The sequence below is a fragment of the Triturus cristatus genome, chromosome 1_2 (genome assembly GCF_964204655.1).
Source record: "Triturus cristatus chromosome 1_2, aTriCri1.1, whole genome shotgun sequence".
NCBI classification, from domain to species: Eukaryota; Metazoa; Chordata; class Amphibia; order Caudata; family Salamandridae; genus Triturus; species Triturus cristatus.
This window is the reverse complement of record NC_140580.1, coordinates 880007925-880033272: the sequence shown is the minus strand read 5'-3', so window position 1 is coordinate 880033272 and position 25348 is coordinate 880007925. Positions and strand designations below refer to the sequence as shown.

At 45.6% G+C, this 25348-nt stretch overlaps 1 protein-coding gene across 1 annotated transcript in view; it reads left to right on the top strand.

Moving 5' to 3' along the window:
• Positions 1-25348, top strand: part of PRKCZ (protein kinase C zeta) — an 820696-nt gene that overhangs the window by 232927 nt on the left and 562421 nt on the right. Inside the window, exon 4 of the mRNA XM_085609332.1 lies at positions 5533-5622. Within this exon, the coding sequence (XP_085465458.1) occupies positions 5533-5622 (90 nt within the window). The remainder of the gene's footprint in view (positions 1-5532; positions 5623-25348) is intronic.

Here is a 25348-nt window from a genome sequence, read left to right as displayed (position 1 = left end):
GGCACTCTTTTAGCAGTGGGGAGAGCCACGGTTAGATCTGTTTGCCTCTGAGGAGAACGTGCAATACCAGCAGTATTGCGCGTTGGTGTTTCCATGTCGGCTATCACTCGGAAAAGCTGTTTGTCGCAAGTGGATCACAGGCCTCCTGTACGCTTTTCTGCCCATACCGCTTCTGCCCAGACTTCCCAGACTTCTCATGAAGATCAAGAACGACTGGCCACAAGTCATTCTTGTAGCTCTGGACTGGGCTCGGAGAGTTTGGAATCCCGAGCTTCTTCAAATGACCATCGATCCTCTGATCAGGCTGCCCTTCGGGAGGATCTTCTGCAGCAGCAGCAGCAGGGGAGGGTCCTCCTCCCAAACCTGTCAACTCTCCACCTCCTTGTTTGGAGATTGAGCGGCGACAGTTAATAGCTTTTGACCTTCCTCCCAATAGTTTGTAATGTTATCTGCACGGCCAGGCGACCCTACACCAAAACAGTATGCGCCTGCCGCTGGCAAACATTTGTAAAATATTGTACAGAAAAGTTTATTGACCCTCTTTCTGCCTCCGTCTGATATTCTTCTCTCCATTCTTACCCTTGGCCAGCAGGGCTCTGCTATGAGAAATTTCAAGGGTTATCTCTTTGCTCTGTCCGCTTTCCTGCGGTTGCTTGACCAACCCTCTTTATTTTAGTTCCCTATTGTAAATAGGTTTCTGAAAGGGCTTGTACATATGTTTTCCCCTTCGCCCTACATCATGCCTCAGTGGGATCTGAACCTGGTTCTCACTTACCTCATGTGTGCTCCCTTTGAGCCGCTACACAATTGTCCCTTCTGGCTGCTTACCATCAAGACAGCTTTTTGAGTGACAATAACATCTGCCCGGAGGGTGAGTGAGCGGAGGGCTTTATCATCCAAGCCTCCCAATCATATGATATTCCTGGGCAAGGTGGTGCTTTGCACCCAGGCCTCTTTCCTACTTAAAGTAGTGACCTCCTTCCATTTAGGACAATCTGTCACCCTGCCCACCTTTTATGCTCCTTCACATCCCTCTAAAGAGGAGGAGCAACTCCACTGTTTGGACACAAAAAGAGTGTTGTTGTTTTACCATGACGGCACAAAGGAGTTCTGGATGGATGAGTAACTCTTTGCGGGCTATATAGGAGATAAAAAAAGGTTGGCAGTTCAGAAACTGACCATTTCGCACTGGGTCAATCTCTGTATAAAGGTCTGCTACGCACTGGCTAAAAAACAGCCTCCTGAGGGCTTACGAGTACATTGCACCAGAGAAAAAGCAGCAACAACGGCTTTAGCTTGTGGGGTTCCAGTCCTGGACATCTGTCAGGCAGCAACGTGGGCATCCTTGCACATGTTTGCCAAACACTGCTGCTTGGACAGTCCGGTCCCCAGGGATGGGCATTTCGCCCGTTCGGTCCTGCAGGACTTCTTAGTATAGTCAATTTGTCTGCAGTCCACCCCCAGGATGGTAAAACGTAAAGAATCTGCAGGTAGAAGTCTCTATCAGATGAACAAGTTACGTACCTTCGGTAAAGCATTATCAGGTAGAGACAATATTTAGCTGCAGATTCCTTATAGACCCACCCATGCCTCACCGCTATGCTGACACCTTTCTAGGGCTAGGGTTGTTCACCTTTCAGGGCCTTAGTTTGGACACAAACTAGTCAGTTCTCTTAATGGGTCTGCGCTCCTGGCGTGGAAAGTTGTGAAAAGTAACTGACGTCTGCGCGCCTGGGTGGTGCCTATAAAGGTGACCGCGATGTCACTTCCGGTGCCAACGACACTGCCCGATGGTGCAGAGAGGTACTGCTCATGCACAAGTTTTGGATCCAGTCTGACGCCCGGGAAATTCAAAGGTAAGGAATCTGTAGCTAGATATTGTCTCTACCTGATAATGCATTGCCTAGGATCTCCTCCTTTTGGGGCTTTGACCTTCATTGTGTAGCAAGATCAAACAGCAAAGGCTTACACTTGAAGATCGGTGTGAGATAGAAAATCAGATACTATTCGCACACTGCACTGTAAATGGGTTGTACTGTTAGTTCTAGTACTTAAAAAAGGAACTTTGATTCTTTAAACTCAATAGCGTAGCTACAGCAATACCTAGGTTCTTATATAATGTTTCCACCTTATCTCAGATGTACTCACATTCTCTATGGTAGCTATATTCCTGTGCAGCACTTTATTACTAAAGACTGTACCTGTTACCAATGGGTGTATGGCACAAGTTTTCTTGTTGTTAAAGGAATGGTATCAGACTTGTGTTCTATGATTCCCACTAAAAAGGTAGGACTGCCTATTAGGATAACCGAACTTCAGAATATAGGGACTGAGTCCATCTACACATCAGAGAATGTTGGTCCAATTCCTGCATAGCTCACAGTGCCACACCGGTACCCCTACCTTTTCTAGGGTGGTTGGTGATATTGGAAACATCAGACATGACACTATTATCCCCAAGGGAATAGTGGATATAGATCTTACTCCTTTTGTTGTTTACGCATGAATTAAGATTTCAATACATTTATTGAAACAATCCTAGACTTGCATAGAAAGAATGAGCTGCAACTATTAGGCAGACAAAAGAAAGTAATGGAGCCAGCGTTACGAACATGGGGAAAAGAATAAACCTTCCAACCTTGACAGTCTGATTTCTATATATTTCTACCTATCACTACCCCCTACTTTGAGAGCATAGTGGGTGTACCATCTGCCCGATCTCCATGGGCAGCTTGAGCCCCCATACTTGGGTAACAGGGAATCTACCTGAAGTAGGAATGGCAATCTTTCTCTGCAAGATGGAAGATAAGTGTCAGCAGTGTCGAACACATGCCTCTACCCTTCCTGGGGTGGCAGGTGATTTTAGCAACCTCGGACATGACACTGATCCCCAAGGGATTGGTGGAAACAGATTTCGTTGTTTACTTGTGCATGCCTGTGGTAAACACAAGAAAGATGGAAATTAAGATGTCAATACTTTTATTGAAACAATCGTAGTCTCGCATAGAAAGAATGAGTTGCAATTAGATAGATAAAATAAAGCAATGTAACCGAACATAGCGAAAAGAATAAACAGTCCAACTATTGGAGTGATTTCTATTTATTTCTATCTATCACTACCCCTACTCTGAGAGTATAGTGGGTGTACCCTTTGCCCGCTCTCAAAGGTTAGCCTGAGCCCCCATACCTGGATTACTGGACCAGGGAATTGGGCTGAAGTAGGATTGGCAATCCTTTTCTGCAGGATGGAAGATCAGCATCAGCAGAGCTACATGTTGAACACAAGATTAGTTCCAGGACACTCATGACTATGGTCCTCCTCTGACCCGTGAAGGGCAGTGTACCGTTTATATAATAAAAACCACACTGTGTTAGAGGTGCAACTCGGTTTCAATGATATGTCTAAATATTAGAAGCTGTCTCCGAAGGGCAGCCCTAGCACTAGGATATCTTTTTCTGTGTTCAGAGCCTTGAAGGGTGTCCAGAATATATGACAGGAAAGGCTTTCCAAAAACAAGCAGCATGCACAAACGTTCTCAGAAAAACATAGTGCACGCATGACCAAGTAAAATAACATTGCTAAAGTGATGTCAACCTAAAATGTGGAAAATTTAAAACTAAAATGAAGAACCAGAGTAGCTCTTCTGGGGCTGAATAGTACAGGGAGAGTATGCAGCCTGATACGTAGTTCAAGATTGGGGCCATTTTTGGCACTTAATGCTCGGTGGCCTAAGATTAGCACGAGGAAGCCAGGGCACCACAGGCAGAGCATTGTGGTGTCCCTCTCCGAAGGGAGGCGGAGTCTGTGTGGATATAGCGTCATGGTGGTGCACCTGTGAAAATATAGAGATCGACCCACAGACCTTTCTTTCCTCTTCACTCCTTTTCTCTGTATTAATGCACAGAACTCATTGAAGGCAAAAAGTAACATTTAATTACTGATGGCTCACTGGACCAGTTCATGTTGAGAAGTAGTGACAGTTGTCATTAGCCATATAGTGTAGAAAAAAGGTGGTACTCGCGTAGATGAGAAGACACTTATTCATAAGTCTTCCGTAAAAAAATGAGCAGGCAGCATTAGCTGCCTCGAGCAGCCCTCCCTCTGCCCTGCACCCGCAAACATTGGAAATTTGGGATCATCTACAGAAGAATTGGAAAGCAATAGCAGGATGACAATGCACCTGGAAGGGAATAGAAAGTGGCTTGGTTAAGAAGATAAGGACAGCTGAGAAACACATAGAATTGCAAAGAATACCAATACCAAATACTACTGCATCTTGCTGAACTTATAGTAGAGCTCACTAAATACAAGTATCCCAAAATGTGCAAAGTTACTTGGCATCCATTACTGATAGAAGGCAGCCTTTTATGTCCACTGGGTTTGCATATTTGGCCTAGACACCCTTCAGCCAGTTAGTGATTTTGACAAGTGCTTCTTGTTCAAGCTTTACACATGCTTATGATAGGCATAAAGCCACTCTTCATTATGAATGTACTTTACACTGGCCATGTGCTTGGCTACAGTCATTAGTCCAAGTCTTTCTTTTCTGTGTTCACAGACTTTCCTGTTGGATTTGGTTTGATCCATGGAAGGTCTTGCTCCATTGAAGCAGATATGTATTCCGAACCAAATACATAAAAGCTGGCTTGTTTGATGCAGAGTGCGGAGTGAAGTGAGAGCAGTGCAGCTGGACTTGTAGACAAGGAAAGAGAGGATACTTTCTGGATACTACTGTCCTTAAGAAGCATCCTCCAGTCTTGGGGCTGTGTACAGATGGAGGAGGTGGACACCCATACTGGAGTACCCCATTTTAATGTACTCCTAATACTCTTTTCTCTCTCAGTGGGAACAAGGTTTACAGTCGTGACTGATTGCACAGAGTTTACAAGTGAAAGCCAGGAGGTTATCCCCTTTTTCGGGGCACTTGTATTAAGATCTCAAACCACTGATAAGCTCCAACTGACTTTTATTCATGTAATGGCATGATCACTTGTGGTGGTCTCCTGTCTCACGCCAGAGGTTAGTATTAATTTGGTCATCAGAATACAAAATAATGTCAGGACATGTGTGATAAAGGTGTCTTGCACAGGGAAGCGAATCCCATTGGTCAAAATGAAAAATGAAGAGCAGGACATCACCTGGACTTGGCACCAAAGACTTTCAACACTACACTTGTGGATTGGTAAGCAGAGTAGAAACAAAACAATTTGTTCTTTTGCCTCGGATAGGAATTTGCAAATGCTATTATGATTATCTTGAATTTAAGTGCTTTTCATGTTTGAAAGATTATATATTTGTAGGTTTTTGATTTGACATTTCGCACAGTGTATTAATGTACTGGTCTTCAGATCAATGTATAAAGATGAATCCACATGATGAGCTATATCTTGCTTTTCTATTACCCGTTGTAGCCATTCTTAATAGAATATAAACTGTATTTTGTATTTTATAATTCAGATATCATCAAAATCTAGTGATCAGCATACTTATAATAAAAATATAAAAAATGATTTCTTCTTTTTCTTTTCTAGGTGATCCTTGCACTATTTCTTCTCAGATGGAGTTGGAAGAAGCTTTCCGCCTGTATCGTCAGCATGGGGAAGAGCGTCTCATCATTCATGGTCAGTTCATTGTCAAAGACTAAACTTAAAACCCACAAAGCAGTTGCTATGTTTTCATTAGAACTATGTACATTTCAACAACAAATGTGGCTTATGTATTTATTGTTTTTAAATTGATATGACCCATTTTGTAAAACAAAACAAAAAAAACAGATCCTAGTGAAATCTCTTGAGGGGTGATTTATTAATATTACCTCTTGACAGTGTTTATAAGGATAGCCCCAGTAGACGGTGACGGATTCCCACAGTCGGTCTGACGGAGGCAACTGCCACCAAAGGGCAACTTTTTAAGAAACAGTTGGATGTAAATGAGATTAGGCGTAGTGGTCAAATTTGGTGCTGTTGTCGGTGATTAAAAGTCTAAGGGGCTTCATGTAGAGGTCAAAGATGACAGTGGACCATATGAATCCCTGGGGGACTCAGCAGACGACTAGAAACGTCTGGGTCCAGGAGGTTCCTATATGAATGAACTGATGTGTAGGAGGCACACCCATCTGAGACTTCAGGGTGTGGATGAGAGCGGGAAGGTCAATGCTATCAAAGGCATCTGAAAGGTCCAGTAATATCAGAAAGCAGTGGTAACCTTTATCTGTGGTCAGAAGAGTGTTATCTACAAATTCCAAGGTAGCTGTTTTCTTTCTGCAGCATGATCAAAAGTTGGATTTGTAGTCATGTAGTAGATTGGTTGGAGTTGATGTGCTCTTGGAATTGTCTGTTGACAGCTTGTTTAATAATCTGGCCGTTCAACAGTTGAGTGATGGGCCAATAATTGGTGAGGTCATCGGGGTCTAGCGTGCTTTTTTGTTTTCTTCCTAGACTTTATTGGAAGATGCCTTGAGTGAGATAGTCATTGTCAATGGTGATTAGCTTTCAAATTTCTCCATGGAGGGCTTTAATGAAGGATTGAGGGCAAGACATTTCCATTAGAGGTGGCTTTGAGTGCATTGAGGATGTTAGGAAGGTCCGCAAGAGAAAAGGAGTTTGAAGGATAACCATTGCCGGATGCTATTCGTAGGAATGAGTGTGCTAAGCAAGTTAATATCCGAATGAAACAGTATTGCCAGCAAATAAAAATGCAATATATGACATTAAAAATGGTGCAGTACTAACATATCCATTCTTGGTTCAGCAAGGTTCAAACACAGAAGGCAATCTGCTCAGTTTCAAGTTTGTGCAAATGTATAGAAACATGACAATACTAGGAACTTCTCCACGCATACAATCTGGTCGTCTTCCAAATGAATATTGTACTTAAGCTCTAGTTTGCATCACAAATTTGAATTTATCTTCCATAATCGTGGTGAAATATATATTTTTTTTCAAGCATGTTTTTTCTTTTTATACCAGTAGCGTAGTAGAAAGGAGAGAAATTTAGGTACAACGAAAGTACAAGTTCCACTCAATAGAATTGAGTTGTTTTACTCTAGGCTATAAATGTCAACTTTTATGCATTTTTAACGAATTCTTATTATACCACTTTCGTGATCCAGTAGTATATCATTAGACAATATGGATTGTGTGATTAATGGGCTTAGCACAATCTTCTTCACATTGATGTGCTTGTATATTTTTTCACAGATAATATAGCGAGTGAAACTGCATTGAATGTTATCACTCAGTGATGGAAGCTAGTTATCAATCTATTAGAATGTCTATCAAAACTCCAAAGATGGTATTAATTTGTTCAAATGCTAAAAGTATCTGACCTTAATCCAGATTTACTCCGGTGGGTGTATGAAAGTAACCCAAAACACATATACCCTCCCGCTAAAAAGATGGGCACCTAGGACCCTCCCTCAGACAATTCTAATATTGGAGCTTTTATCTTCAGTAAGCATCTATATGCTACCCTGTGCCCACGTCTTTCTATATACAAGCGATTCAATAATGTCCCCAGTATAAAGAAAAAAAATCTAAGTTTAGGCACAGATATAGCTCATTCCTAGATTTTGTTATGTCTATTCCTTTTCAAATATGTATTTTTATGTGCCACAATGACATTGTTTCAAACTTTTAGAAATCTTGTGCTACGTCACAGTAGCGGAAACAGTGTATTTTGTTTAATAAGCTGCGGGTCAAGACATACATAGGATGTTTTATCCTGTCCTCTTATTACCGTGACCAATAGGTTATTTTATGACATTTTCTTGTTTGTTGATGTGGGGTTTTATCTTTGTGTTGGTTGGTGCTGTGAGAGCCAACCAACCCCCCCCCCCCTCACCCTCCTTCACTCTTCCCCCCCCCCCCACCAATAATTTACTGGACCTTAATAATTTAGACACCTCGATTTTACCTCAGGCAGTTTGGCTCTATGGTACTTGCTGGTCTAGCGGCAAGAGATACCACCCTCCATAACATTAAACTATTTGTTAGCAGAGTAGAAATCAAGTAGAAACTGGGACCACTCCATGACTAAGTTCTAGAACACAAATAAGTTTGAAGGATTTATCACAGAATTCTAACTATAAGCTATATAGAAAAATACAGTAAATGCCATGAAGGCCCAGATAAAGAGTGAAAAATAAGAATCCGAATAAATATTCCTATTTAAGCGGTTAATTTTCTCCAGATTTGAAATACTGACAGCATTTCTAAGGGAGAAAAAGCCTCAAGCAAATCAGACAAAGTTTCAGGAGAAAAATGAGAAGTCTCTCCTGAACCTTCAAAAACAGGGGGTTTTATACACATTTTATGCGTAAACAAGTGGCAAAACTGCAGATTCAGCATGAGGACAACTCCAAAGCAAAATTGTAATACCTAAAACCCTTAGCAACTAACCTATTTCTTAAGGTAAGAGAATTCTTCCATTTACTTCCACGGCACCTGCACTCCGGAGATGTTAAAATACATTATGAAGCATTTCTCAAAGAAAGGCTCATACATTATTATTCTTCGACAGTCCTACATCAAAACTTTCAACAGAAGTCCTTCAAAATTATGCATAGAGAACTTTTAAAGTTCCATTCACAGTACAGACTTTCTAAGGACAGATGCCATCTATGTCATAATACTCTATGCTCTGTGGAAATTGGAGAGAGAAGACTTGCAGTGGGTCAGCTGATTGAAAGGGGTAAACGAGCAGGAGCAAGATGAGAAGAACACCACAAACTGCATTCATTTGAATAAAATGGTGTCTCACGTGAAAATGTGGCATAACTATACTACATTATTAATCACACTTTTAGACCATTTAATTATGTTGTTTCAAGTGCAACATCATTCATTTATCGGTTTAGACTATATGTAACGTCAAAATTATAAATTTTCTCAAATAATTTATCACCCAAAATTGCACATTCAAAAAAACTTTTATAGAGGGATGTTGTGGTTATCTAGTGCTGGAGACAGTAGGTGACTGCTGTTCGCCTCTACACAACAGAATGTTTATTTTTCCTTTCTCCCTAATATAAAGAATTATAGATGGCTAAAAGTGAATTATGGGGTTATTTTTCTCCAAGGGGTTCTGAGTGACATCAAGTAGACATCAAGAGCGAAGCTCAAGTTGTCTGTGATGTCACTCAGAACGCTGAAGTAAAAAACATTCCTGTAATTCACTTTTTACCCATCTATAATTTTATTAACTGCCCCCATGACCATCAGTTCTTGTTTTCAATTGCTGCGCAGAGGCAAAGAAGTAAAGAGGTAGCTATACATAACATGAACACTCCTCTCCGTTCCAAATGTATTTAAAAAAAAGAAAAACTTGCCTGTCATTTTTAACTACGCCCACCTTCCCTGACTGCCTCTCCCCACCCCTTCCTGCCGCAGTGCTTTCTTCATTCAGTTAAGAAATATACCATGTCAACCTGGCCTAGATGGTCTTTATGACTTAGCAACAGTGAGTAACAAGTTTCGTTATCAGCTGTTATGTCATAGCTGTGAGTTATCAGATTCAGAAACTGATTCAAATGCCAGAGGCACCCTTTGAGAGCCATACATAACAATTCTATTTACCTGCAGAATTCTGAGCTAGAGAGAGAATTGATGGCAGAATAAGCGTGCATTTCCCTAGCTGCTGCAGGACATGTCAGCTCAAAGACCTCTGAGTGTGAAATAGTGCCTTCTACAGGGTGCTAAAAGAAATGGCACTCACCCATCAGATAGCTTGGCATAGACTCCCAGAACTCTTAACTGCCACTGTGGTGTCTTCATTGAGACCCCAGTAATCTTGTTCTGATGAGGGCATTGGTCACTTTTGGGAGCGTTACGATAATGTAGAGGACTTTGGTCCAGAACACTAAAGAATTTCTGAAGCAAAAGGCAACCCTGGCAACAAACTTTCAATGCAAGGGCGATAGAGGAACAGTAAAGTGGGTGCAGGCCCGATGTTTGTATGGTGGAAAGTTCTATGGTAGAAGTTAAGGAAATGATGGGATAATATGAGCAATCCACATGGAACAAAGACACAAGGACAGAGCCTGGTGTTAGAGGCCCAGCCAGCATGCCCAGCCCAAAGCAGTCTGGAAAAACGAAAAAGGAACACAGCCGTCATGGTAAAGATGGAGACTGCAGGTCATCTGATTGACACAGCAGGCTAGGCGATGGGCAAATGGAATTGATCCAGTGGTTATTTCAGCCATAAACTTTTTTGAATCACTTCAAACATATTTGGTCTGGAGTCTTTCCACGGTTACAACAAACTGGGGGAACCCTATTACCTGAACCAGGGGCAAATTGAACATTATAATACTAACAAAGATTCAGGTACATGATTATACAAAACATAAATGTAATACAACAATGAAATACAGTAAAATAATTATATCACAAAGAAATGTATATCACAAAAAGACATTGATTCCCGTACAAAATATATATACGATTTTTACTAAGACCATAGTACAAAAATACAAAGTACGATACTATCTTAGACTGACGGTGCAGAAGATCAGGGAACACAATTACCAGTATAAACAGAAAAAACCATGGCAGGGGCAGATAAATTAACTGATTGGACATAACACAAAACCAGGAGTGGTAATTAATGCATCCTCTTGAGTAAGTGCCAACGTTAAGTGTCAATGGCTTTTCGACCAAATAGAATTGGTATGGTAATCATCAGGACAAACACAACAATTGATAGAGCATCCAACAAGCAATTTTATTTAAGGTCACATTCCAGTTTGAAGGCTACTCAATACGTAGTCAGTAGGAAATTAAATTAAATCCAAAATGAGGGCTCAGGATGAATCACGAGTCCAGTCATAGAAGTACTGGAACAAAAGCGGAGAAGGACAACGGAACAAATCTCGGTCCTCCAACAGAAGCCAATGCAAGCTCAATGTCTGGCACGAGAGACAATGATTTGATGTCTATCTGGAACTACGGATCAGCATCGCATTAGGATGCCATGCGAGCTGAAGAGGATGCATTAATTGGCACTCCTGGTTTTGTGTTTTGACCAATCAGTGTTATTTTGTGAATTTATTGGCCTGAATTTATCTGCCTCTGCCATTGTTTTTTTCTGTTTACACTGGTAATTGTGTTCCCGATCTTGGTTTTTGTGTAATTGTGTGAGCACCGTCAGTCTAAGATTGTATTGTATTTTGTATTTTTATACTATGGTCATTGGAAAAAGCGTATATATATATTTTGTACAGGTATCAATGTATTTTTGTGATATATATTTCTTTGAAATACTTTTTTCACTGTATTTCATTGTTGTAATATATTTATGTTTTGTATAATTATGTACCTGGACGTATAATTTTGGAGTCTTGGAGTCTTTACACAGCATACTAAACACAGGGGTACTAATACTGGACCTTCTGATATCCTTAAGATGCCAAATGAATTTCTGATGAATACTTCTAATGGTGAGGAATTTGCAGTTAGAATATCCCAGGTGTCAGACTGGATCGGGAAAATATTACAGCAATGTTTCTGCGTGCTGCTGCGAGGATTCTGTATTGCCTAGAACTGATGGAGCTGAGCCACATGCAAGCCATTTGTGTATGCTGAAATCCATTCCATTATTTTCACTCTTCTCCCAGATCCAGAGCTCCGCTCCCAACTTTTTCGGTCCTTGACTACAAAATTTATATTAGGCAGTGTGCCAGGAATTATTTCTTCCCCCCTGAAAACAACAGGATTTAAGCCATACCTGGACTGCATGAAGCAATTGCCGGTGATGGTTAGACACAACTCAAAGTTGTGCAATAAATGCACCCTCATTCACCTGAAGGGAATCCAGGAGTGGGAGATGAAACTGTCAGCTATCCTAAGAAGAGGTGAGTGTCAAAACATAAGCCCCACTCCAAGTAGGAGGGTACTGATCCTGTTCAATTAGTCAGTCCTATGTCAAGTCCTGTTCCTGCTTAAAGTCTTTGGTAAGTTAAAGATCTTCTATAAGTGCAAAAAAGCTATGCGTACTCGATCCCATTCCTCCAGTCAAAATGAGGAGAGAAGGTGCAAGGCCAACAATCGAAAGATTATACCCAGAAGCATCCTCTGACTGATCCTTGCCTGCAAGTGGTATTGGCATGCTCCAAAGTCCATTGGTCATTGTCGGCCCTTCTCCAACTAGCAACCTTCAAGGAGGCTGTGCTGTACCTTCTCCAGAGGTTTTCAGTTCTCTCTTGCATGCATTCGTGCCCGACTGAACCACAAAGGACTACAGTTGGACATCCGCTGGTAGGTCCTCCATTGACTGATCCCTCTGGATCCATTCCCAGACCTGCACCAACGCCGGTGCAAACTTCCACCCCGGCCCGTGGATCTGCACCTGTCCTTTTCGTGTCAGCCCCTATCAAAACACTACTAGCACCAGCCAAGGATCCAACTCCAACTCCAACTCTAGTCTCTGACCCCGAGCTGTCATTGGTCTTCTCCAGGCCTGTGTTGCATTAGAAGATTACAAAGGCACAACTAGTCCATTTGCATCGAAATTCTAATCCTCCGGCATGGTTTCTGCCTCGACGGCATCAGACACTGGCACAGCTAAGGTATGCAAAATTCTCCCTATGACATTGATGATGATGCAGAGGTGGACAACCTGCCCCCCCTGTTACTGTCCGGATGATGGGCTGTACCTAGATTTACTCAGCTAGACTTCTCAGCTGGGCCACCAATGGAAGAAAGTGCCTCTCTTGCTGCCGTAGTGCAAAGGACAGCAGAAATGCTAGAATTGCAGTTGCCTACTTAAAAAAAAAAAGCAGAGTGTATTCCCCGTGACCCTTTAACCAGGTCCAACCTCTTCTGAAACACCATTGCCATTAAACTGGGCTTTTACACACCCGGCTAAGGCCACTTGGTCCAAGCTGTGCTTTAGTCTTCTAGTCAGCCTGTGGATAGGTGATAGACTGGCCGCTGGTGATCATGAGTTTCTGACAAGGCATCCCATGCCTGAAAGCCTGGCGGTGCAGGCGTAAATAATGAATCGCTTTTAGTGTCCTTAAAACCACTCATCTGGAAGGTCAAAACGCATTTATGCGTTTAGAAAAAGAACATTCTCTTCGACTAATTTAGCCATGAGATCCTTGAATGCTATGTACCTTCTGGGTAGGTTCATCCACGCTTTGTGGGACACTGCCTGTGAGATTTTGCCAGCCCTCACAGAAGACCTCATGGCCCAACTTGCTCAAATGATGCAAAATAGGCAGACATGGCCAAAGTATGTCTTATGTGATGGCTTGGAAACCATAGATTGTGTTGGCATTAGTGAAGTGCTTAGATAGGATACCTGGAAGAAATCAACTGGGTTTTCTTGAGATGTCCAAGTGTATTTGAAGGGCTTGTCCTTTGGCGGTTCTAGATTCTCTAGAGCAAAGGCTGATTTGATGCTCAAGCCATTTAGGGATAGTGGAGCGTCTGCACGATCTTTTGGGCTCTAGGCTCTTGCCAAGCAGTTCAAGCAATAGTACAGGAATTTGAGGTTTCTGTTTTCCATAGCTCTAGCTTTCAGATCGTGCCTGTCCTACCAACCTGTGCAGTTCCTGTCCTTTTGTGGCAGCCAAAGCCGATTGCACCAGCAGGGACAGCTCTCTTCTGACACTTACTCTTTCACTGCATTGTCTACTAGCTCTTTAACTTCCCCGCACAGGCTTGTAGTCAGGTGGTAAGAGACGGGATAAGGCATTTCCTCCCCAGCTAGAGATCCATCATGTTAGACAGATGGGTACTGCAAATCTTTCAAAGACCCTTTAGCCTGCCTTTTTTTTGCTCCCTGCTTTATTTTTTATCCACATCAAAACAACTATCAGCGGGCCCTTTGGAAATCTGGCTGCAAGAAGTCAAACTTCTGCCATCCATTCCGGTATTTGGGTATTCAGGTGGCCGCCACGGAGGAATTGGCGCTCGCACGGAATATTGATCGAGTGATCGCTTCACTTCGGCAGTCTGTGACATTTTGGAACGCCCTGCCGCTTTCCCTAATGGGACGCCTGGCTGTGGCCAAGATGGTAATGCTGCCACGGACGTTGTACGTCCTCCAGAACACGCTGTGCCCTCTCCCTCCTAGGGTTTTCCGGACCCTCAATTCTCTGTTGACCTCCCTGCTTTGGGCGGGGGGCCGCAGTAGGGTGGCCCTCAGGACGGTCGGGCGCGCTTATGAGGAGGGGGGATTGGAAGCCCCACGCTTCGATTTGTATTATTATGCAGCGCAGCTCCTACCAGCAGCCCGATGGTTTGCAGACACGTACATGTGGGAGACGCGATTATTGGCGGGAAGGGCTACGGCAAAGGACCTTCAATTGGCTTTGATGCGGGGCTCGGGGGCGGATGCTGCGTTGCTCTATGTGGTGACACATACGGCTCAGGTATGGCAGCGGTTTATCGAGCGGGTCTTAGGTGTGGCACCCTTTCATAGGGAATTGCCTATTTGGATACTGGCCCCCATGGTGGACCTGGAACGCCAGGTGTCCTACCGGGATTGGAAGGAGGGGGGTTGCGAAGTGTTGGCAGACCTGTTCCCCTCGGACACCTTCCTGTCATTCGAGCAAGCGGAGGAATTTTATGGCCTTCGTGGGGGACAATACCTACATTATCAAGGGCTGCGTGCGGTTGTTCGTTCGGTCTGGCCGCAGTGCCCGGAGATGCCCTCGACGACTCAGACCCTTCATGTAATCTTGACGTGCGGCCGGGGCCGCAGATTGATTGCCCTGTTATATGCAGCGATGAAACGCGACTCGGCTCCGCCGGAGCCTCCGGCGTGGGCGGCCTGGGAAGCGGACTTGGGAGAGCCATTGGATCAAGGGCAACGTGAGCGAATCGTAGCATTGACGATGCGAGTGTCCTGTAATGCGCGGTTTAAGCTCCCCCATTTTAACTTTATGCACCGCACCTACCTTACTCCGAAGGCGCTGAGTAGATTTGGAACGGGCAGGGGCGACGACTGCCTTCGGTGTGGCACAGCAGGGGCGGGTTTTTTTTTTTTTTTTATAAATCTTTTTATTAAGTTTGAAAACCAAAAAGCAACATACATTGGCATCACGTTCAGCATTATATCAGCCCGCCATGGGTGCGGCAAAGCAGTCCCGGCTAGCCTACCAAGACCCTGGTGCCCCCTCATTGTCTTACAACAGTGTCCTTCTTGTCCTGTGGACGAGCGACAGTTAGGCTATTCCTGGTCACTGAGCTCTGAGTCGGAGGCCTCGCTTGGGGGTTCATATATATTTCCTCTATACACATTCCACCCACCCCAAACCTGGGTCCATTTTCTAGGGCAGCCTCTATGCACATACACAGTTTTTTCAACAATCATTGCGGAGTCCATGTCCCAGGACCATTGAGCGAGGGTCGGTGATTGCCCCGATCCCCACCTCTGGGCAATATTGCGTTTCGCTAGCATGAGTCCCAGTGTCACCCATAGTTGTGTCACCCTATTAAGGTCTGTAGGTCCCCAGATATTGAGGAGACAGTTCCGAGGCTCAGGGGTCAGCGGGACCTTAGTCACCTGTGAGAGTGTGTGCAGTATCCCCTTCCAGTACAAAGTTATAACAGGGCATTCCCAGAGGGTGTGAAAGAGGGTTCCCTCCATCCCGCATTGCCTAAGACATTGGGGGGAGTCCGCTCGCTTCAGTTTAAATAAGAGTGTACGGGTGTAATATGTGCGGTGCAGGATTTTTAATTGGACTAGCCGCAGTTTGGACGATATGCCCACTTCCCTAGGGGAGGAAAGCGCCGCTTGCCAGTCCGCTTCATCAAAGTCCCCCAGTTCTGCCTCCCACCTACCCTTAAGGGTCGCAAAGGGGTCTGGTCGATTGTTTATCATTTTCCGGTATGTTAGGGACGTTGCTCTGTGCGTCAGATGTTCCGTGAGGAGCCGGTCTTCCAGTGGCGACGACTCCGGGAGCCGGGTCCCGGGTGGGACCACCGCCTGAAGCGCGTGACGGATTTGTAAATACCGGAAACGCTCAGTATCAGCCAGGTCATAGTCTTCTTGTAGTTGGGCAAACGTGACCACCTCTCCCTTCTTCCAGAGATCCCCGACCCTGGAGATGCCGATTAGATCCCACTGGTGGAAGCCCTTGGTGGTGCGCAGCACCCCCAGTTGTTTCGTCTCCCATAGAGGAGTGGCTTGGGTCACTCTGCCAGCCCATCCAAGCGTCCGCTGCGCCGCAAACCATATCCGGAGGGTATGTGCCGTGGGCCCCTCTGGGCCCCTGCCCCTCTTGGGGTTGTAGAGCGCTCCCATGACCCCCCCGTCTCCAAGCAGTTGCCTATCCATACGATACGCCGGTTCATCTCTAGGCACATGGAGCCATTGATTTATAACCATAAGTTGCGATGCCCATTAATACAGTCTTATGTCCGGGAGTGCTATACCTCCGTCGTACCACCCACTGGTAAGCTTGTGGAGTGCTATCCGCGGTGCCTTATCCTCCCACAATAAGCTGGTGACCTCCGCATTGACGGCAGCGAAATACGTAGGTGCAACTGGGAAGGGAGTGTTCTGGAGTACGTATAAAAATCTAGGAAGGGCCATCATTTTGAAGAGAGCGGCCCTCCCCAGCAGTGTCAGGGGTAAGGATCGCGAGTGCCGGACGTCACCGCGAAATCTATGTAGGGGCTTCATTAGATTTTCAGCCACAAATCTATTCCTGTCGGCAGTGACGTAGATTCCTAAGTATTTAAATCCATCCTCCGCCACCCGAATCCCACATCCCCGTGGGAGCCGCGGTGGGGAGCCCCGGAGCATATATAGAATAGATTTCTCCCAGTTTATCTCATAGCCGGACACCCTCCCGTACGACGCACAGATGTCCAGTAGGCAAGCGATCGAGCGCTCCGGGGAGGCTAGGTACAGCAGAACGTCGTCCGCATATAGGGATATGCGATCCTCCCACCCCATCGTCCATTTGAGACCCCGGATCACCTGGCACTGCCGCACCCACGCCGCGAGCGGCTCCAGAGCCAGAGCGAAAAGGAGCGGGGAAAGAGGGCACCCCTGGCGCGTCCCTCTCCCCAGTGGGGAGGTGTCCGAAATGTGCCCGTTAACTACCACCTGTGTCAGAGGCTCGGCATACAGAAGTTGGATCCAGGCGCACATCTTGGGACCAAGTCCCATGTGGCGAACCACTGCGAAGAGGAAGGGCCACTCCACCCGGTCGAACGCCATCCTTGTGTCCAAGGACAGGATGGCCGCATCCTCCTCTATTGAGGAACTGCATCCGAGAATCCCGTGGAGACGCCGTAAATTCGAAGCTGTGTTTCGGTGAGGCATAAATCCCGACTGGTCCGGGTGTATCAGGGTCGAGAGGCAAGGCTGCAGCCTTGACGCCAGCACCTTCGCCAGGATCTTCGCTTCTGCGTTTAACAAAGAAATCGGACGATACGAAGCGCACTCATGCGCGGGCTTGTTGGGTTTCGGGATGGCCACTATGGTAGCTATTCTCTGATCTTGGGGCAGGAGCCCTGTCTCTAGGCTGTCTTTGTACATAGCCAGTAAGTGCGGCACTACGAGAGTGGCGTTCTGCTTATAGAATTCCACCGGCATACCATTTGGCCCCATCGCCTTCCCAGCGCGGAGGGCCAGTATTGCTAATGTGAGCTCATCAACCGTGAGGTCCGCCTCCAGGGCCTCAGCCTCAGACGGGGTAAGCCTCGGCATCGCGATGTCCCGAAGGAAGGCCTCGTTTTCCGCCACAGTTGACGAGGCCTCCGGCGTATATATCTGTCTGTAGTGGGCCGCAAAAGCCTCCGCTATCTGTCGAGGCTCCGACGTAAAGTCTCCCGAGTCCAACCTGATCCGCGCCACCCATCGCGCCGCACGTTCCCCTTTTTCAAGCCACGCCAGCAGTTTACCCGCCTTGTCCCCTAGCTCATAAATCGTATGCTGAGTCGCCAACTGCTTAGCTCGTGCGGCCTCCCAGAGATGGGACTTATATGCCTGCTGCGCCATGCTGACTCTATGTGCCGAGTCTTCGTCTACCTGTGCTGCATGCTCCGCCTCCGCCGCACTTACCCCAGGGGCGGGGTTTTTACACTTGGCCTGGGACTGCCCGCTTGTCGAGCGGTTCTGGGTAGGAGTGGTGGGCCGCATCGTGGCTGCCACTGGCCTCCGAATCCAACGGTCACCCCTGCACTGCCTGTTGGCCCTGGTTCCCAAACCACGGAAACGGAAATTAGCTTATAAATTGCTGCAGTTGATGCTGGTGTTGGCGAGGCGCAGGGTTGCAATTACCTGGATGGGACGGAAAGCCCCGGAGCTTGATACGTGGCAAAGGGATGTGAGGGAATGGACACTGGCGGAAGAAACACACATGCAGTGGTCTAGGAGGGATGAAAAATTACAGGAGGACCTTCTGGCATGGCGAGTTCTGTGTATGGAGGGATTGGCGGTGGAGGGGCAAGGGTCGCAGAGTGAGTCGGAGGGAACGAGTGGAGAGTTGTATTTCCCGCTGCCTTCTGAGGGGGAGGGGGGGGGGCGATGAAGGCGAGGCGGCTCCTGTACGATAATGAATGGGGCTGGACCAGTCACTCACATGTTATGGCCTGAGCCATGTCTCACTTTGAGCTACCACAGAAGTAGGCATGTTTTTTCATTTCTGGATTGTATCTGTATGTACTGCCGTGCTCTGATGTCGGGGGGGTGGGGGGTGTATTGCGATTGTTTGTTGGAAAACGAAAAATAAAGTTTTTTAAAAAAAATGTAAAAAAAACTTCTGCCATCCAAGGGTGCTATATAGTGTGTGCCGACTTCGAAGGTGCTATTCGTGCTACTTGCTCATATGGAAGGACAGAGGCCTGAGGCCTATACTGGACCTCCGATCACTGAAAGCCTTTCTGCGGTGATCTAAGATCACCTTATCTTAGATTTCTTTCTGCACTGGATCCAGGTAACTTGATGGTGACCCTGGCTTCTTTTGGTTTTCCATCAACAAGCTGAAGTTTCACCTGGCCACATGTAGGGGATTCCCTTCATTGGTATTGTCCTAGACCTGTTAGTGTTCAAGGCCTTTACACGTCTGCAGCGAGTTCTGGAAATTTAGGATAGTATCTCTGTTTTGAGCTCAATCCTGGGTTTCATTGAGGATGACAGTAAGGCTTCTTGGACTCTTATTCTTGTGTTTTTTCCTTGTTATGGACACCAGAAGGCATGTGCAGGCCCTGCAGTAGAACCTTAGTTTTCAGATACCTTTCATTAGGGCTTTCTCTTTGTCTTCATCCAGATCTTCGAAGAGACGGCTGAGAATTTTCCTTGATGGAAGACAACCGCCAGCTTGAGCTGTGGCCGGTCATTCTCCCTTCTCCACCCAGATTGTTGCAAATGCATCATCGCTGAAATGGAGGGGCCATCTGGGTGAGATAGAGATCCGAGGCTTCTGATCTTCAGTGGAGAATCTATTCATTGCAATCATCTGGAGCTTTAGTTAATCCAACTGACCTTTAAAGACTTCCTCCCATCCATCAAGGACAGGCTGGTGCAGGTCTTCACAGACAACTCGACCGCCATGTGGTGCTGCAACAAACAGGGCAGAGTGGGGTCCTGGAACTTGCACCTGGACATCTACATCTCTGGAGTTGGCTGGACCAGCAGAACATCTTTCTGGTAGCTAGCCATCTAGCAGGATCTCTGAATGCCGCACAGACGAGCTGAAGAGAAATCAGCTGATGGATTACAAGTGGCATCTCCATTCCAACGTGGCAGGGGACGTCTTTGATTAGTAAGGAATGGCCTGGTTAGATCTGTTCATCATAGTCGAAAATGCATAGTGTCAAAACTACTGCGTTCTGCTGTTTCATCTAGGAAAGTTACTGGAAGATGCATTCCAACTGAGAAGGGATACTGCTCTCCTTACACATTCTTGCCACAGGCTCTCCTGCTTTGAGTTTTGAGAAAGGTCAGGACAGACCGGGCCATGTCTTCTTAGTAGCTCCGGACTGGACCAGGAGAGTGTACCACCAACTGCTCATGAGCATTTACCCAGACATCCCGTCTCAGTAACCAGAGACCATCCAGTCCCAGAGTTTTTGCAACCTACACCTCCATCTACAGAAATTGAGCTTAAGCAGTTAAATGTGCTTTATCTACCAACAGCAGTAGTTGATGTCATTCTTGCAGCCTGACACCCTCCGATAAAGTCAGCCCCTTCTGGCAGAAGGTTTCTGCCTGGTGTGGTGGTAGTTACACCTACCCTCTGCAGGCCAAAATTTCTCATGTATTCTATGTTCCGTCGTTGGTCCAGCAAAGTCTTTCTATGGGCACCATCAAGGTTTTCCTGTTGGCCCATATGACCTTTTTATTTTTACCTGATCAACTCTCTCTATTTAAATTTCCTGTTTGGATGTCTATTATCAAAGGCCTGACCTGTTTTCCCCTGAGGCCATTCCTCATGCCACCATGAACTTATTGTTGACATTTCCTATGTGCTCACTTTTCGAACCAATGTACAGTTGCTCACTGGAACTACTGACCTTTAAAACCGTTTCCCTGATTGCCATCGCCTCTGCACACCACATGAGTGAAATATTTTTTTGTACCACCTCATCCTTCGAAAGAGGAGAGGCTTCATTGGTTCGAATCAAAAAGGGTTTTGAGTTTTCCTATCTACCGCACAAAATAACATCTTTTGGGTGGTCATCTCTTTGTGGGATTCTATGGTGCAAAGAAAGGGAAAGCAATGCAAAAAATACCCTATCAAGATGGAAAGTCTTCTGCATCAAAATTTGCTATGTGCCGACAAAGAAGCAACTTTACAATGACGTGGGCTTATTCCACCAGGAATAATGGTGCTATGATTGCCTTGAAAAGGGGATGCCAGTTCAGGACATCTGTCGGGTTGCAACGTTGGCGTCAGTTCACACATTCATGAAACATTACCGTTTTGGAATCCAGGTCAGACAGAAGCGCCATTTTGTCAATTCGGTCCTGCAAGATTTCCTAGTCTGAGTCCACTCCCCAGTCCCTCCACCTTTAGGAGGTACAGCTTTAGTATCTTTGTAAAACCGTGAAATCTGCAGTTAGAATAAAGCATCAGAAGAATAAGTTACTTACCTTGGGTGACATTCTTCTGGCGGATACTCCGTGTAATGCGGATTTTTCTCTGCCTTCCCAACTCACATTTCTGTGGAGTGGACTTCTGAACATCATGTTAGGTTCCCAAGTTCGATATTGGCCCCACGATCACTTGTAATTTGACAGTTGTGTCAGACTTTCAGTTTGTTTAGAGTGCTATGCGTCTGAGACAGCAGAAAGAGAAAGATTAAGACCCTGATGTCAGCGCACCAGTGTGGTGCTTGTCTGGGGCGTAGCTTGGTCAGTAAGATTGTGTGGGGGAGAGTGAGCTTCAGTGTGTTAAAATACGTTGTAGGACAAGCAGGGCGCATGGGAAGGGCGTAAGAGGCAATGGAAAGGGAGAATAATGCAGATTGGTAGGACTAATAACTGAGAGAAACACTATTTTTTTAAATAATCAACATTTTTGAGATCTTTCAAAACAGAGATGAACGAGACTGTATTTGTGTGTTTTTGTCAGTGTGTGCATGCAAAAATCCCAGGTGAAATCTGACAAACACCTCACCATACCGACTGAAAGCACCTGTACCTACCTATTTATCAGAAAAAAACATTTATTATGGGGGGTGTAAAGCCCCAAACACCCCCATGAAGCTATACTCCTGGTGCTTGTATGGAACTCTGCTCAGTCACTTCCTGCATGGTATGGAGTAACTGCAGAGCCACAAACTGCCACCTGTTGGTGCACGGGAGCATTGGTCTAAAATACTCCAGATCTACTCTGGCGCCATTTGATATTCTACAAGTGAGGAATATGCTGTTACGGTATCGACCAGAATGAGGGCTACCGATGGTAAGTAACTTGTTCATATTGTTTTTGTTTCTTGAAAGGGCTTGTTTTCACAGGCTTGCCATGGAATGACTCATTTACACAATCAGACGTTCATACATCCATAAATGTGCACAACCATCCATGCACTTGCATTCATTTATCCGTGGTATCTGATAGAGACTTCTAGCTGCAGAATCCTTACCTTTGAATTATCCCCAGGAACCAGTCTGGATCTGGACCATTTTCTACAGCAGTACCTTTGCTCATCGGTGTAGGGATTCGAGCGACGCCGTAGCGACGTCGTCCACCAGATGAGTCCTCCCCCGACACACTGACCTCAGTTTCGTCCTTTCTGCACTTCCACGCCGATCTGAGACCTGTACCTCTGGCCAAATTTGGCCTATCTCAGCGCTGTCAACGACACAGTGCACCTTTTTCTGGATGTGTTTGGGGTCCTGTGGACTACGATGTCGACCCCGCACCCTTATTCTATTTGCATGTGGTGTCTGGGCATGCACTGTGACACAGACTTGTGTGGCTCATGTCTTCAACTTCGATTGTCCTCGTTGCAGGAGCGCTGCATGACACTGTTGGCGGCATGGTAGTCGAAGGTCCCACATTGGTAGCTGTCTTCTTCTTCAGAGGACTGCTCGAGGGCCACCTCCTGAAGTCCTTCGTTTTTACTGTTGACTGGTAAGTCACGCTGTAGATCAGAGGTATTCAATCTATGGGGCGCGACCCCCAGGGAGGCCCTAGAGTCCTGGGAAGGAGGTCACGCATTCCCCAGCCTCACTTGTGCATGGATTCCAAAACGTTGGTTTTGTTTTGGAAAAAGACAGCCCACCTGGGACAGCTAATTTCGCTCATTAAAATGCTTCATTTGAGTCTTCTGTGCTGTGTAAAGCTTTCGTGCCAGGGGGCCTGGTCACCTGAAAGAAATGCAAATGTGCCCTCTTTGTTGATCTGCAAGTGCAGAGGGTGCTTGGGACCCCCTAAATCACTCCAACCTTTTTGATGACAAAGATTTGTTTTTTTTATCGGTAGTACAAATAGTTAAAAACTGTTCTGTGAAGTGCTCGCTTTTAATCCCAACTGTATTTACACAGGCCGTAGTACCTCTAAGGTGTAAAACAAAATTGCATTACATACACCCTGGTATTACTAAAATCGACATTTTGGAAGATCCATTTTATTGTAAAGCTATTTACACATTTTGTGTCGGTCTATCTTATACTGTGTGTAATGCAATGCAAGTATAAAATAATGACTTACATATTCACAGTACTTTTTGTCACAGGCTATGACCTCGTAGCACTAAAAATACCCAAGTCCCCATTCTCCACTGCACCAACCAAGATTTAATTTTGTGGCTCCCTGGTTACACACAGACCTTTGCAGTGCAGTAACTAAGAGAGGTTTCCTAATTTACTACAGTGCATTTCACAATGAGTAACAACTTTTAAAATGTATTTTTCATTTACGCTGTCCATTAATTTATATGTGGGTACTTTATGGCGAAAGAACTAAAAACATACAGAATATTTTGGAACTTATTTGTGAGAGGATTGCACCACCAGAGCATCACTTTTTTTGACGCTCCAGCGGCGCAAGTGATTCAACCATACCTATGCGGCGGCGCAAAGTCACCCTGCATGGCTCTGCATGGCCTCCATAGATATGGAGTTGGACAAAGCAGAGCAAGTCACTGTGTTGCCTTGCTCTGCGTCAAGTAGGTGTTCCATAGGCGTTGCGTGGGGGTTCCCACGGAACACCCAAGGATTTTGATGCTACTCCGTATTTACAAAATCATGTAAACCCGGGGCAGCACCAAAATTGTACGCCTCCCCAGTGGAGGCGTAATGAGGAGAAATGTTTTTATTTCTCCTTGTTTTTTCCTCTTTCCGTATGTGCTGCATTCTGCAGCTAACATAGAAAGCAGAAAACGCCTCTTGGGATTGTTTTAGTGAAGGAAGGTGCTCCTTCCTGCACAAAAACAACCCTGCCCATATTGGTGCAAGGTAGCAATTTGTGCGCCAACGCAAGGGGAAAGGACAGGAATGCACTATTTCATAAATATGATGCATTCCTTCCCTTTCACATTGGTGTAGGGCAGTGCCACAAGAAGACTTGTGGAGCTGCCCTGGAGGTGTTCCATAGGCGTTGCATGGGGGTTCCCAAGGAACACCCAAAGATTTTGATGCTGCTCCATATTTACAAAATCATGTAAACCCGGGGCAGCACCAAAATTGTACGCCTCCCCAGTGGAGGCGTAATGAGGAGAAATGTTTTTATTTCTCCTTGTTTTTTCCTCTTTCCATATGTGCTGCATTCTGCAGCTAACATAGAAAGCAGAAAACGCCGCTTGGGATTGTTTTAGTGAAGGAAGGTGCTCCTTCCTGCACAAAAACAACCCTGCCCATATTGGTGCAAGGTAGCAATTTGTGCGCCAACGCAAGGGGAAAGGACAGGAATGCACTATTTCATAAATATGATGCATTCCTTCCCTTTCACATTGGTGTAGGGCAGTGCCAAAAGAAGACTTGTGGAGCTGCCCTGGAGGTGTTCCATAGGCGTTGCGTGAGGGTTCCCAAGGAACACCCAAGGATTTTGATGCTGCTCCATATTTACAAAATCATGTAAACCCGGGGCAGCACCAAAATTGTACGCCTCCCCAGTGGAGGCGTAATGAGGAGAAATGTTTTTATTTCTCCTTGTTTTTTCCTCTTTCCATATGTGCTGCATTCTGCAGCTAGCATAGAAAGCAGAAAATGCCGCTTGGGATTGTTTTAGTGAAGGAAGGTGCTACTTCCTGCACAAAAACAACCCTGCCTATATTGGTGCAAGGTAGCAATTTGTGTGCCAACGCAAGGGTAAAGGACAGGAATGCACTATTTCATAAATATGATGCATTCCTTCCCTTTCACATTGGTGTAGGGCAGTGCCACAAGAAGACTTGTGGAGCTGCCCTATGTCAATCCTCATAAATAAGACCCTTTATTTTTAGCTACGCTCACCGACCTTTGGTTTGCTAAACACTGTTTAATATTATTTCCCCACCGTAAATATTATTTGCTTTTGGAATCGGGGGCGATAATGGTTATCGCTGATGAGGAATACCAGGCTCTAGAAATTGTCAGGAGGGGGTCCACACCTAAAAAAACCTTGACAAGGGGGTCTCGGCATCAAACAGTTTGAAGACCTCTGCTGTAGATGGTCGGAGTTGCGGCCCTTCCGTTCTTTACCGCACACGTGCGGTGGTGTCTCTGACATGTCTCGAATTCCTCCAGTTGCGGAGTCAAAGCGAGAGTCTGTCCCACACCTTCCGGTATTCCCCGGCACCAAGGTGACTCTGGATCAGATGAGGGAATACTATCTCTCCCTTCATGATATTTTTGTTCTCTAACTCCCTCTGGTGTGCGGCTCAGCCCCCAGGAAACCGAAGAAGCCTTGACTCATTCCAAGCCGGCAGGACATCCCTTGGTGTCAGTAAGGCCCAC